Source organism: Aythya ferina (genome assembly GCF_964211825.1).
Source record: "Aythya ferina genome assembly, chromosome: 1".
Classification (NCBI taxonomy): Eukaryota; Metazoa; Chordata; class Aves; order Anseriformes; family Anatidae; genus Aythya; species Aythya ferina.
This window is the reverse complement of record NC_140296.1, coordinates 147,047,065-147,060,178: the sequence shown is the minus strand read 5'-3', so window position 1 is coordinate 147,060,178 and position 13,114 is coordinate 147,047,065. Positions and strand designations below refer to the sequence as shown.

General features: G+C 42.5%; 1 protein-coding gene across 10 annotated transcripts in view; it reads right to left on the bottom strand.

The window, feature by feature from the left end:
* LOC311442829 (uncharacterized protein) overlaps window positions 1–13,114 on the bottom strand; it is an 85,548-nt gene that overhangs the window by 28,848 nt on the left and 43,586 nt on the right. For 8 of the 10 annotated variants that reach the window (XR_014696891.1, XR_014696892.1, XR_014696893.1 and 5 more), the window contains exons 2-4: window positions 9,676–9,823; window positions 6,672–7,166; window positions 6,183–6,322 (exon numbers count right to left, since the gene is read on the bottom strand). Coding sequence is in view for 5 of the 10 variants with exons in the window: in XM_084532463.1 (XP_084388589.1) it covers window positions 6,183–6,221 (39 nt within the window). In the remaining 5 variants the exon portion in view is untranslated. Of the gene's footprint in view, window positions 1–6,182; window positions 6,323–6,671; window positions 7,167–7,245; window positions 7,326–9,675; window positions 9,824–13,114 lie in introns of all 10 variants that reach the window. The other 2 variants (XM_084532462.1, XM_084532461.1) reach the window with 2 other exon arrangements.

The window sequence follows — 13,114 nt, the reverse complement described above, 5'->3', positions numbered from 1 at the left end:
ATTACAATGGGAGTTTCTACCAGCATAGCTGTATCAACTAGGCTTTGCATTTCTTCACAGCCTCAGCACAACCACTTTGGTAACATCTTATGGGATAAACATAGCTGAGGTTCAAAGGTCCCCAAAATACATCTTATCTCGGTGTACCAGGGAGCTTCCTAACAAAACTTCTGTTCCTATTAATTTTTTATTATGATCTGCAGTCCCGATCTCTGTGACAGTTATGTTTACTGCTTAGTCTTTTTCATCTTTTGAGTTCTCAGAAAAAAAGATGTAGAAAAGCATCACAGCACAAAAGGAAGAAGCTAGAGGAGAAGCAGTTTTGGCCGATAGGTTATAAAGCTATATCCTCACTAAGGGGAGAAAACAAAATAAGTGACCAGATACTACACAGAATTACACAGAATTTTCTAGGTTGGAAGAGACCTCAAGGTCATCGAGTCCAACCTCCAACCTAACGCTAACAGCCCTCCACTAAACCATATCCCTAAGCTCTACATCTAAGCGTCTTTTGAAGACTTCCAGGGATGGTGACTCCACCACTTCCCTGGGCAGCCTGTTCCAATGCCTCACAACCCTTTCTGTAAAGAAGTTCTTCCTAACATCTAACCTAAAACTCCCCTGGCTCAACTTAAGCCCATTCCCCCTCGTCCTGTCACCAGGCACGTGGGAGAACAGGCCAACCCCCACCTCTCTACAGCCTCCTTTAAGGTATCTGTAAAGAGCGATAAGGTCACCCCTGAGCCTCCTCTTCTCCAGGCTGAACAAGCCCAGCTCCCTCAGCCGCTCCTCGTAGGACTTGTTCTCCAGGCCCCTCACCAGCTTCGTCGCCCTTCTCTGCACCCGCTCAAGCACCTCGATGTCCTTCTTGTAGCGAGGGGCCCAAAACTGAACACAGTACTCGAGGTGCGGCCTCACCAGAGCTGAGTACAGGGGGACGATCACCTCCCTAGCCCTGCTGGTCACGCTGTTCCTAATACAAGCCAGGATGCCGTTGGCCTTCTTGGCCACCTGAGCACACTGCTGGCTCATATTCAGCCTACTGTCCACCATCACTCCCAGGTCCTTCTCTGCCTGGCAGCTTTCCAACCATTCCTCTCCCAGCCTGTAGCTCTGCTTGGGGTTATTGCGCCCCAGGTGCAGGACCCGGCACTTGGCCTTGTTAAACTTCATGCAGTTGACCTCAGCCCATCGGTCCAACCTATCCAGATCCTCCTGCAGAGCTTTCCTACCCTCAAGCAGATCGACACACGCACCTAACTTGGTGTCATCTGCGAACTTACTGAGGGTGCACTCGATGCCCTCGTCCAGATCATCGATGAAGATATTAAAGAGGACCGGCCCCAGCACCGAGCCCTGGGGGACGCCACTAGTGACTGGCCTCCAACTGGACTTGGCTCCATTCACCACGACTCTTTGGGCCCGGCTATCCAGCCAGTTTCTAACCCAACGAAGCGTGCGCCAGTCCAAGCCAAGAGCAGCCAGTTTCTTGAGGAGAATGCTGTGGGAGACGGTGTCAAAAGCCTTGCTGAAGTCAAGGTAGACCACATCCACAGCCTTTCCCTCATCCACCCAGCACGTCACTCTGTCATAGAAGGAGATCAGGTTCGTCAGGCATGACCTGCCTTTCATAAAGCCATGCTGACTGGGCCTGATCGCCTGCTTCCCCTTCAAGTGCTGCATGATGACTCTCAGGAGGATCTGCTCCATGAGCTTTCCTGGCACTGAGGTCAAACTGACAGGCCTGTAGTTTCCTGGGTCTGCCCTCCGGCCCTTCTTGTAGATGGGCGTCACGTTTGCTAGCCGCCAGTCGATTGGGACCTCCCCCGATAGCCAGGACTGTTGATAAATGATGGACAGCGGCTTGGCCAGCTCCTCTGCCAGTTCCCTCAGTACCCTTGGGTGGATCCCATCTGGCCCCATCGACTTGTGCACATCTAAGTGCCGTAGTAGGTCACCAACCAGTTCTTCATGGATAATGAGGGCCACATCCTGCTCCCCATCCCCTTCCACCAGCTCAGGGTACTGGGTATCCAGAGAACATCCGGTATTGCCGCTAAAGACTGAGGCAAAGAAGGCATTGAGCACCTCCGCCTTTTCCTCATCTCTTGTAACTAAGTTTCCCCCCGCATCCAGTAAAGGATGGAGATTCTCCTTAGTCCTCCTTTTTGTGTTGATGTATTTATAGAAACGTTTTTTGTTATCTTTAACGGCAGTAAAGTTCATATTAAATGCTTTGAGAAGACATAGCAGACTGTAGATCTTACTGATTAAATTATCCCACCCAAAAGCATGTTACACTGGTATAATTTCCTTCCCAAACTGATTATCTAAATAGTTTTTATTCAACATTGCTCTGGACTTTAGAGACTATGCCTTGAATATTTTATAAATGTCACTGTTTTCTGTCACTCTACTCTTTGTTTCATACATTCAGATCTAAGCCCTCGGTCTTCAACGTAGTCTTGTGCCTTTTTTTCCTTTTTCTTTTTTAATCTAGCTTACAATCGTTTTTCCAGGGCACAGTTCTCTCCTTTTCCAGCTGTCACAGCCAGCAGAGGAATGGACTTCTGGGATCCTGTCTAGCTTTAGAGATCTATGTTCATGTACTCTATTGACCCATTGTAAAGTAATAAGTGAAATAAATGTGGTGGTTTTATCTCTTTCCCTGCTGGATAAGACTCCACATCACAAACACTACACTATAATTGTGGAGCCTCAGAAGCCTTTCAAAAGGGTTCAGCTGTGGAACAATACAGGGTAAGAGATTTTAAAACTGAAGTGTAAAGTTTTGCATGTTCATTTCTTCCTTGTGCTCAGACTTAATCAGCCCTGGTATTAGCTAAATGATTTTATGAGCTATAGATTCATCCATAAAATTGCAGTGAAATATTGCAATAATATTTATTTACATGAACTCTCCAGACTGGAATTATTTTATAATGAACATTTTGAAAGGAACTGAAAACTAAGCTATGCTAAGATTCAAATAGAGAGAACAGTTCTGCACTTAGGGAACAAAGACATCAATACATCTCTCTCAACTCTATTTTTTAAGACTGAGCTGTCAAATAGGTGCAATTAATAGGCAATCCAAATTCTGAATTTCAATACTAACTTCCTGATTATTATCAAAAGAGGATGATGTTGCTGCATTGTGGGTTTTCCTGAATACTGCATCACCAATTGGACTAAACCAAGCCTGCCATGCTTTTTTTTTTATTATATGATTAGCAGTTAAGATGCCTGATAAGTAGAAGGACATCTTGTACTGCAGACAACATCAGAAGCTTTCACAAAGATGGAGTTTCATTAACAAAAGGTGTGCCTACAAGGACAATGGGCCTACAGAACCAGTGTGCCTTCAGGGGGCTGGGATTTAGGCAGGTTTGGGAGTTAGAGAAGCACAAGAATGGCTCTCCATCACTGCTGATACCCCCTAGTCGTGGCCTAAAGCAGTTGCACAGCTTCCAGACCATGGCTGGTGTACCGAGCGAGGTGTAGAGCAAGGGCAGAGAAGTTTGCTAGTACTCATAGCTACCCACAGGGCTGTGGTTGGAGTTATTCAACCATTAGCTAAATTTTGCAAGATTTTGCAGAACTGGAGCATGAAAGAAAATTACTTCTACAAAAGCGTCTGCTTGCAAAATGGCGAAGCTCATGACTACCAGTTCTGCAGAGCTTCAGACATCTGTAAAGTTGAAGGCTTAGATTCTATTCTTTAGGGTTTAGAAAATCAACAGAAGTTAACCTTCAGGCAAAAGACATCCAAATAATTCACTACCATGGTACAACTACAGAAATCAAGTTTCATAGACAGTTACCATTTCCTCCCTTCTTCAGGGCTGCAGATCTTTGAAATTATTCGGTCTCAAAAAAAATGCAAGTGGCATTGTTCTAAGATTTATACTTGTAAAATCGATATATCTGTCAGCTACTACATAAACTTATTTGGCTTTGAAATATTTATAACATGGCAGACAAACTAAGTACAAGTGGAGTTTGTTGTGTTATCACAAGACTGTCCTATTCAGAAAACGTTCTTTTTAGTTTTATCCATTTTTCAGAAAGTCAGAAAAGTAATTACTATAAGCAGTATCATATTTTTTCTTTTTAAAATATATATCTCTAATTAGAACCCTTAGGGGAAAAAAATATCATCTGATTAAAGTTCTTGATCATGGTCATGAGCATACATTCACATACTTGTAAGTCAAACCATTCTTTCTACCTTAGTAATTTGGTTCACAGCATTAGGGCAGCTTTGAAGCAATTCCCCAGACTGTCTGCACTTGTCACATATTAGTTGTTTTCTCATAGTGGTGCTGGTGTGCACAACATAGATTCCCATTGGGTAAAAGCCAACTAGGAGCTTTTCTCCCAGGCATTCCACCCTCAATGGAGCAGTGTGTCTTTCTGCTACAAGGACCTCCAGCATGTAGCTAGAGAACATGCCTACCCAGAAGGCTCTCAAACCCTGTGGTGTGGCTCAAAGCCTGAAGGAGGTTGCAGGGCCAAGAACTGCATTTATCTTCCTATTTGCTGTCAACTGTTTCAGCTCTCAACTGTTTCAGCAGTGTCTGCCTGTCTGCTGCTCTATCTTCATCCACTCAGACTTCAGATCTGAAACCCTTTCTCTTATTTCTCCTGCCTCTCTTGTTGAACCCCCTTCCTGAACCCTTCTTTCACTATCCTCCTTTTGTAATATCGCTTCTCCACATTTCTACATTCCTCCAATACATTGGCACATCCCTCTTCCACGCACCAAAGAATTCAGATAACTGCAGCCTGCAGCCCTGAAGATATGAAGTTTCCCATGAATCCACCTCATGGGAGGGAGAAGAGTTTCTCAAGGGGCAAGATAACCCAGTGCCAAGCTCAGAAATTTGAGAAATTCAGCAAATTTGAGAAACCAGCTGCCAACTGCAAGCGGTGAGCAAGGCTGCCTTCAAAAGCCAGAAATCAATATTGTCTTCTCGAAGACCAGCAACTATTGTCACCAGGCCTGGGAGCTGTGCCCAGTACAGGGAGCTTAAGAAGGTCCTTGGGAGGGAGCTAGCATTTCATTGGGATTTCCACACCAGGAATCCTAGGGTCTCCATGCAGGAGAGTGTTTCTGCTAGCTGTACCTCTGCTCCTCATACCTGTCCTGGGCCTTTCCTTCAAGCTGTGACTTTGAACAAGTCCCCACTGGGTGGGGGCATGGCAGGGGTAGGGTCCATGGGTGCCAATGGCCCATGGCAAGGTGGAACAGGAGTGCAGGAGATAAACTCTTGACCCACTGAAGGAAACAGGGAGAGGGAAGGTGAATGTCCTGAAGGACTCCTTTCTGCTCCTCCAGGGTCTAAGCAACTCAGGCCCTTGCTTCCTTATCAAGCGTAGCTGCTGCTTTCACAGCCCTTATCAACCTTTTCTCCCTAATACTTGTTGCAGAGCTGGTGGCAAGCAAGCCCTCCTCTTCCTTCCTGCTGCTGCCTGGTTCTCCCCGGTGCAGAATGCCAGCCCAGGACTGCAAGGAGGGTGGCAGTGAATGGCACAGGAGGCAGCACAGTCACTTCCTGAGAACTGCAAAGGTCTATACCACCAGCTGACAGAGAGGCAAAGAGGTATAGGAAGCCAGCGACAACACAGCAAGGATGAACTAAAGGGCTGGTGGATTGCATGTCCCTGAAGAGTCAGTAGATGAAGCAGGCTGGCCATACTGGATGCCTAAGGGTGTGAAGAACCTCTCCATCCCTCTTTCCAGAAGAGGGGAAGATGGCACATCAACATCTTGCCAATTCTCTGCCCAGAGAAGCTGTGGATGCCCCATCCCTGGAGGTGTTCAAAGCCAGGTTGGATGAGGACCTAGACAAACTGATCTAGTGGGTGGCATCCCTGCCCATGGCAGGGGTTTAGAATGAGATGATCTTTAAGATCCCATCCAACCCAAACCATTATTTGAATCTATGATCTTGGGACACTTTTCTTTTGCAGTCTTCTCATCACAGGCACTGCAAGAACACTTTGCTGTTTGATCACCCCACTCTGTTCCACTCTGTGTCACCATGTATGGTGCAGTGTCCAGGACACCTCTGCTTTCCTGGTGCCTCAGTAACCATGGAGGGAGCAGGGGTAGAGGACCTGCATGCAGCCACCACAGAAACTGGTCCCTACTAGTCAACCCAGATGGAAAGGCTCACCTGCATCCTGCTGGAGTTCATGCAGGGCTCAGAAAGCATCCATAACTGGAAGCTGTTAGGAGTGATGGCACCAAGTGTGTCTGGTGTGTGAAGCTCATCACATGGTAGCGAAAAGAACAAAAGCTCATCCTACTTCCCGCCTACATGCAGAAAAGGCGCAGTTAAACTTTGCAGGTGCACTCTTGCTGTCACAGTACAGACAAATGATCAAAAAACACGGCATATATTTTTTCCCACAGGATCCAAACACCATGAACTTTCCCTTCTTGGGAAAGAGGTAATCATATCTCCACTGAGCCTGAGGCTGGAGTTGTGGAATATCTGAGGCCGGAGTTGTGGAATATGCCACAGCATAAGTGCCTTTGCTGAAATCTGCAGACAAATCCATAAATCTCATATAGAGATTGACATACATGTAAGCTTTACAATACCTATAGTTGTAGATGCAACAGGCTGGTAACAAAAGAATATGAATCTTGCCAAACTCACCCCTCGATTTATGAATCAAGGAAACCAAAGGCTTGGAGAGTTTCACAGTTGTCAGCCAGAGTGCTATTGGAATAAAAAAGGTTTGGAGGATGGAATCTCTTTCATCTGTTTGTCCATGGAAGACCTGCCCTCCACAAATAGGTCAGTGACCAAGGACTAAGGATTTGAGGCTGCAGACTGTAAAGCATGGCAGCTGCTTGCTTGAGTATGGCTATGGGCTCTCAAATTGCATGTGAGGATTGTGCTAGTATGGCACCAACTCACAGAAGAGGACCTTGCCCTTCAGAATCCCAAAATCTTGCATCTGCCATTGGTTATCCTATACCTGCCATAGTCAACATAGCCTCACATACTAAATTTAGTTGAAGACCTTATATTTGGAAAATGCTGCAATATTTAAGCCTCAAAAATGCATTATTGAAGGACATTGCATTCTTCCAGACCAAGGGTATCCAAGTGCTCAGACAAGATCTTCTCAGTGCATTGCAAGATCACCTAGGAAAAAAAAAAAAAAAAAGAAAGAAAAAAAAAAAGAGAGACCTTAAAATATTACTATTACAATACTGGATCAGACCTTTGACCAATATATCCCAGTATGACTGGGAGTCCAAATATCCATGAGCAAGCCTTGTGACTCAGCTGGTGCTTGGACAACTGGAGGTGGGCGAATATACGTTGAAAATTTGTCAGGCAGTGATGATCTTTTGGCACATCTCTGTAAAGTTGTTAGCTCTGACATAATTAAAAATACGAACAATGTTATGTCAAGTCATTCTTTCAGTTATAACAGCTCAAGTCTGTTTTTCACTGAAGCCCTGCTGTTTTCATTTTTAAGTATACGTTTAACTAACAGCTTACTGGTAGCAAAATCTGATCAAATGGCTAAAAATAAAGCTTTTATTATTTATTTATTATCTTTCGAACAAGTTGATGCTAACTTAAGGAGGTGGCACCTAGCAACTTACCTACCATTCTCTTTGACTAGTTCCATATTTGTTTTTTCTTTCTCTGAAGAAGTGGATGTTAACACTGTCTGGAAAGGTTATACCCTGCTCTAGGAGTTTGACTCTGCTACAAATGCAAACAATACATGCAGAAGACATGTAACTGAGATGATATTATAATTTTTGTTTCACTGGGGATTGATATTTCCAGTTAGATCTGAATCCAAGACATGAAAAAGGAAAAGAGTTTGCTTTTTTAATCATTTGTGTCATTTTAAGAATATTAATATGGTCCTCATCTCTTTTTTTCTCATCCATATTATTGTTTTGTGATTGTGAATGAGTGGAAATAAACACTTCACTCTGAGATAATTGGTGCCATTTCCCAGCCTGGTTTCCTTTTCAGGTCTCTTCATTTCCCTGTTAGCCACAGCCAGCCTCTGCACATCTTGTGCCCCTCATCAAAATGCAATTTTTTCCTGCCTACCACCCTGCACCTACGGCAGCATATTCACCCTTCGATCGGGTTATTATGCATTGCCTGAGCAACCTCTTCTGTATGCACTACCCATATCTACACAAAGTCCGCCACACTCTCTGTACCCTTTTCTTTCTCATCTTTTGTTGAAGCCTGCATTTATTTTCAAAGACTTCTCTACTCAGCCTTTTATGTGCTGTGCTTTAAACCCTTTTATTCCCCTGAGCATTCCCAGCTATCCATTCTTTCCCTAAGAGGGAGGTGGATCTTCCTTGAAGTTATTATTCAGGGAAAGGAGATGAGGCCCCATTATTTGAGAGGCTCTGTTTGATTTCACAAGTCATTTAAATGAATGGTGCATATGTGCAACTAGCCAGTGCTTGTTAAAATGGTTAACCTGATCATTTCATTTCAGCGATAGTGGGAGAACCTAAAATAATAACATGAGTAACTAAGTAAAATGGCAAGAATTATGTTTTGTCCTGCTTTCTTTGAAATAGTATTCAATAACAACATAAATCTTATAGAAATACTGATGGGGTATTACTATATCTACCAAGAGTTCATTATGCCTTACTTTATCAGAATGAAAGGCAGAGAAATGAGTGATTAGATTACGATGTCAAAACTGCGCCATTTTTATTTAAGCAATTGCATTACTCGCAGAGCAGCCTGCCAGAAAACTGACTGGTTCAGTGACAGATCTCTTTTTCTATCACAAAGCCCCTTTTAAAGTAATTAGCAACAGGACAGAGAGTAAAACACGAAATATAGGAAAAAAAGTAGATTTTATTCAGATTATTTAAATTGACCTTTCTACAGCTTAGATCAAAAAATCACTGCAATAGTTCACCTAACTTTGTGGCTCCCAGGCAGAGGAGAAGGAACGTTTAGATTGGATAGTTAGGACAAGAGGGACAGTGACAAAGCTCTTCATATAAAATCTCCCCACGATCTGCCTCACCTCTGGTATTGACTGAAACAAAGCATAAGTTTTGCTTTAATCCTTTACTAAGGGTTGGTGGTTTTTTTTGTTTTTGTTTTTTGTTTTTTGTTTTGTTTTGTTTTGTTTTTGTTTTTGTTTTTTTTTTTTGTTTTGTTTTGTTTTCTCTTAAACATACAACCATCTACAATCAACTTATTAAAAACAGCAACTTCCTGATTATAGTTCAATTAAAAGACATTGGAAAAAGCCCTACACTGGTTTCAAGTTCCCAAACATTTGGGTATGATTTCTGGTGGTTTTATTGGGTATTACACCTGTAACCATTTAATGCAGAGAAAAACATGGCCAAGAAAATAAAGATTCCAAAGTCATGTCTGACAGCATCTTCAACCAAGCCTGTGACAACTGCTGGAAGTATGTGGAAAACCACACCACTAAATTTTGCCAGGCTAGTGTACTGATGACAGACATCCTATGTTTGGAGACCTCTTTTAAGCATAAACATATTGATTGATAGCAGAGCTTTAGTCTTAATGCTTCAATTTCCTATGGGTTTGGCATCTGTTGTGCTCCAACCCTTTTGCCAAGCTTGCCTCCCTTCACTCAAAATAGAGGAAATAGGTTGCAGTAACTCACCACTTCTCCATAGCCAAGGATTTCTCTCCAACATCTGCAGAAGCAGCATAGCCAGCACAGCACTAAACCGTTTAGTCACCTTTTGCAGTCCTGTCCAAGGGATGCTTCGAGGACCGCTTCTGTGCAGAAGTACCCAGCCACCAAAAGCCTAACAGAAACCACAGGCAGGAGGAAAAATGTTAGTTAAGGACAAAATAAATAAAAAAAGAAAATCCATGGTCATATTGTAGATTGCCAGAGACCTAAGGTGTCATAACGCTCCCCTTTACTAGCATAAGCTTGATTCCCATGAGGGACTGTTCCTCTTTAGTGGGTAATCCTTTCACGGTATACTCTATGTCTATAACATATATAGGTAACTCTTAACAAGAACAGAATCATATTTCATGCACTTCTTTAGCAGTAATTGGGAAGCACCTTCACCTGCCAACACCTACGTGCCATTTTGTGTTTGCTAACACTTTCCACACCAGACCTTTTTATTTCATGCTAAGACTAGAGCTTGTCACAGCTGTGGCAATGGGCCCATCTTCGTCGCATATGTGCTCGTTTCATGGTTGAAATTCCTTAGCTTTTTCTGAAGATGTATGGAAACTGTGTCTGACGTGAAAGCTCGGTCTTATTGAAGTCTACAGGAAACAGCAATCACAGCAAAGCAAGTATCCTGCACATTGTGAGCACCTTCCGTGCACCAAGCAACATCAGAGTATCTTATATGCATGCAGAGATACACTTCCGTAGCTGGTATATTTATGCTCTAAACTTCATCAGTTTCCCATATTAAAACATGATGATTTCATATTCACTCTGTGGCAGCATATGCTGATCAGCCTGGAAAATATTAATCATTTTTCTGCAGTTTCAATTCTGAAGAGTCATTATTCTGCCATTTCTAACTTCACACTGGATGAAGGCTTACCCACTGGTATCATTGTAACATGACAGACTATTACCAAGTCCTTACTAGGGGCATAAAGCATGTGTTTAAGGAATTACGTTAATAAAGAAATAGGAACTCGGTGGCAGAAAATAGCATTATAGACTTTAGAACACCAGGAGCATAATTAGTACTGTGGCATAATGATGAAAGAAAGCAATAAAATAATTTTACTTCATTCTGTATTTCTTGGAGCAATGCAAATTACTTTGTCAGCAGGGAAGGATTGGTTTCTTTTCTTAAATTTCATCTGTATGCTGTCTTAATGTTGTTTTACAAAAAGATTTTGCAGAACACAGTGAGTATCATACAACTGAACCTTGAATTCACGTGGTACATGAGAGATTGTCCTTTTATGGGTTGGGAATCTCATCTGCAACACAACTAGGAAAGTTCACAGAGGCCAGAGAACTGATAGTTCCCTGGTCCCAGGAAAAACAGCAGGATGTGAGCATTTGATCTGTGATCTATGCAAAGCTGTGGAGGCTCAGGAGGATGGAAATATTTGCATCCCTATACCACTCTTATTCAAAGCAAAGAGATATCATGTTGGTGGCAACCTGGAAAATTTAGAGTGATAAGAACTACTGACACGCTTGATTATTTAAGTGTTGCAGTTGTATCATGAGATAATGGTGGAAAAGAGTAGGAGAATTATAAGCCACTAGAGTAATTAGAATAAAAGCCTATTAGAAGCAGAAGCACAAGGCAAATTACATCAAATGCTTTCTCCACTTCCTACTGATGCCCGTGTCAAACTTCTCCTGCACTACTCATTTCTCCCACATATTAAGAAGTTATTATTTAACGTACTGACCAGAGAGATCATTGTGCCACTGTTTTTGTTGTTGTTTTTTTTTTTTCCCCCAAAAAATCCTTACTTTTTTTTTTTGGTCTCAGACAACATATTGGGCCAAACTCAGCTGCTGTGTGTTAAACTGCAAAGCCTCTGAACCCCATTCCCTTCCAGCTGCTGTGTCTACCAGCACTGTGTTCACTCTATCTATCTTACTGTTAGACCTTTATTTCCTGTTGACTGTGTACATTTACAACACATAACTGAAACATGTTTATTTGCTGTACAATCCTAGACAATAATTGAATTCCATCTTGATTCTCTGCTTTTTATTTACCTTTACTAACTTCAGCAGAGTACTGCCTTCAGATTTTTGTAGCAAGAGAACAGTCAGTCTGAGCTATAGTAAGTCAGTTTGCTGCTATTTCATTAAAACCTAATTTAGACTGAACTAAACACTTCTCTGAACTAATTAGTCTGACATGGAAAACTGCAGAATACTAAATCACTAATGGTCCCGTTTTATATTAATAAATGGAAGCAGATGTATTGACATCTTACAGATTCATCTTTAATATGTGAAAACAGAGGAAAAAAAGAGAAGGAAAGGCAAGACCTGACAGGAACATAAGATTATCAAGAAAAGGGACAAGGTTCTTTTATTAGAAATGTGGACAGGAATTATAGGTCCCAGAGACAGGATTTGGTTATGAAATTTAAGGCAACTCAAAACGCTCTTTAGTCTGTTCCAGATGGGGAAAGCAGCATGGGAGAAGGAGCTCACTGCCAGCTGTGGTGAGACAAGCAGGGAAAATAGAATATTTAAATGATTTCGATTGAATTACATGAAAAGCCTACATTAAAAGAGAGTTAGGGTTGCAAAGTCAAGCACTCAGGAGATGGGAAATGCCTGATTTAAAGTTTCCCAGACAACTAAAACTTGTAACTCTTGTAGGCACCATACAATTTTTAATTACAGGATCACATACACCTTTTTACACAAGACCTTTGGCCTTTCTCTGCACATGGAGGGCATACATTTAATGAGCAACGATTCATTGCTTTGTTTTATCCTCATTGTTAGGTGTATGGTCTCATGCCTTATTTACTATATGCTACTCAAACTCTGCCCTGAATACACAATTAATAATATCCTCACAGGAGCTCCCATGAAATTTATAGCTATAGTACTTACTGCTTCACAAATATTAATTAATGTCTCCAACCTCCTTGCATGGACAGGTCATTTTTCTTATTTTTATGGTTGGGAACAAAGCCTTGTGCTTTTTGTTTTTCATGAAACTTGCATCCCTATGTCCCTGCTTGAAGAAAAGACCAATCGTCATTTCCCCTTTCTGTCCTGGCATGAGGCCAGTGCCCCCTCCCTATCTCCTGCAGGAATACCATGTCAGGGAATCTCCACTCTTGATTGTTTTAGGACAAGTCTATCTATCTGGGCTGCCTGCAGCATGAACTCTGGTATTTTCCTGGGCAGCAGGGGAAGAAAACAACCTCCTGTCCAAATCTACCACGTGAAGGAGAGAAGACCACTGTGTGAAGTTCATCGGTGGAATGTGTCCTTCAAAATGAAGCAGCAGCGCCATGGGAGGGGCTGTGCCCGCAGCTCCTCATGTGTTTGCACTGAGAGTGTTATAACAACGGTTTGAGTAGCTGCTCTCCTTGGCTGCCACACTCAAAAGGGGAGC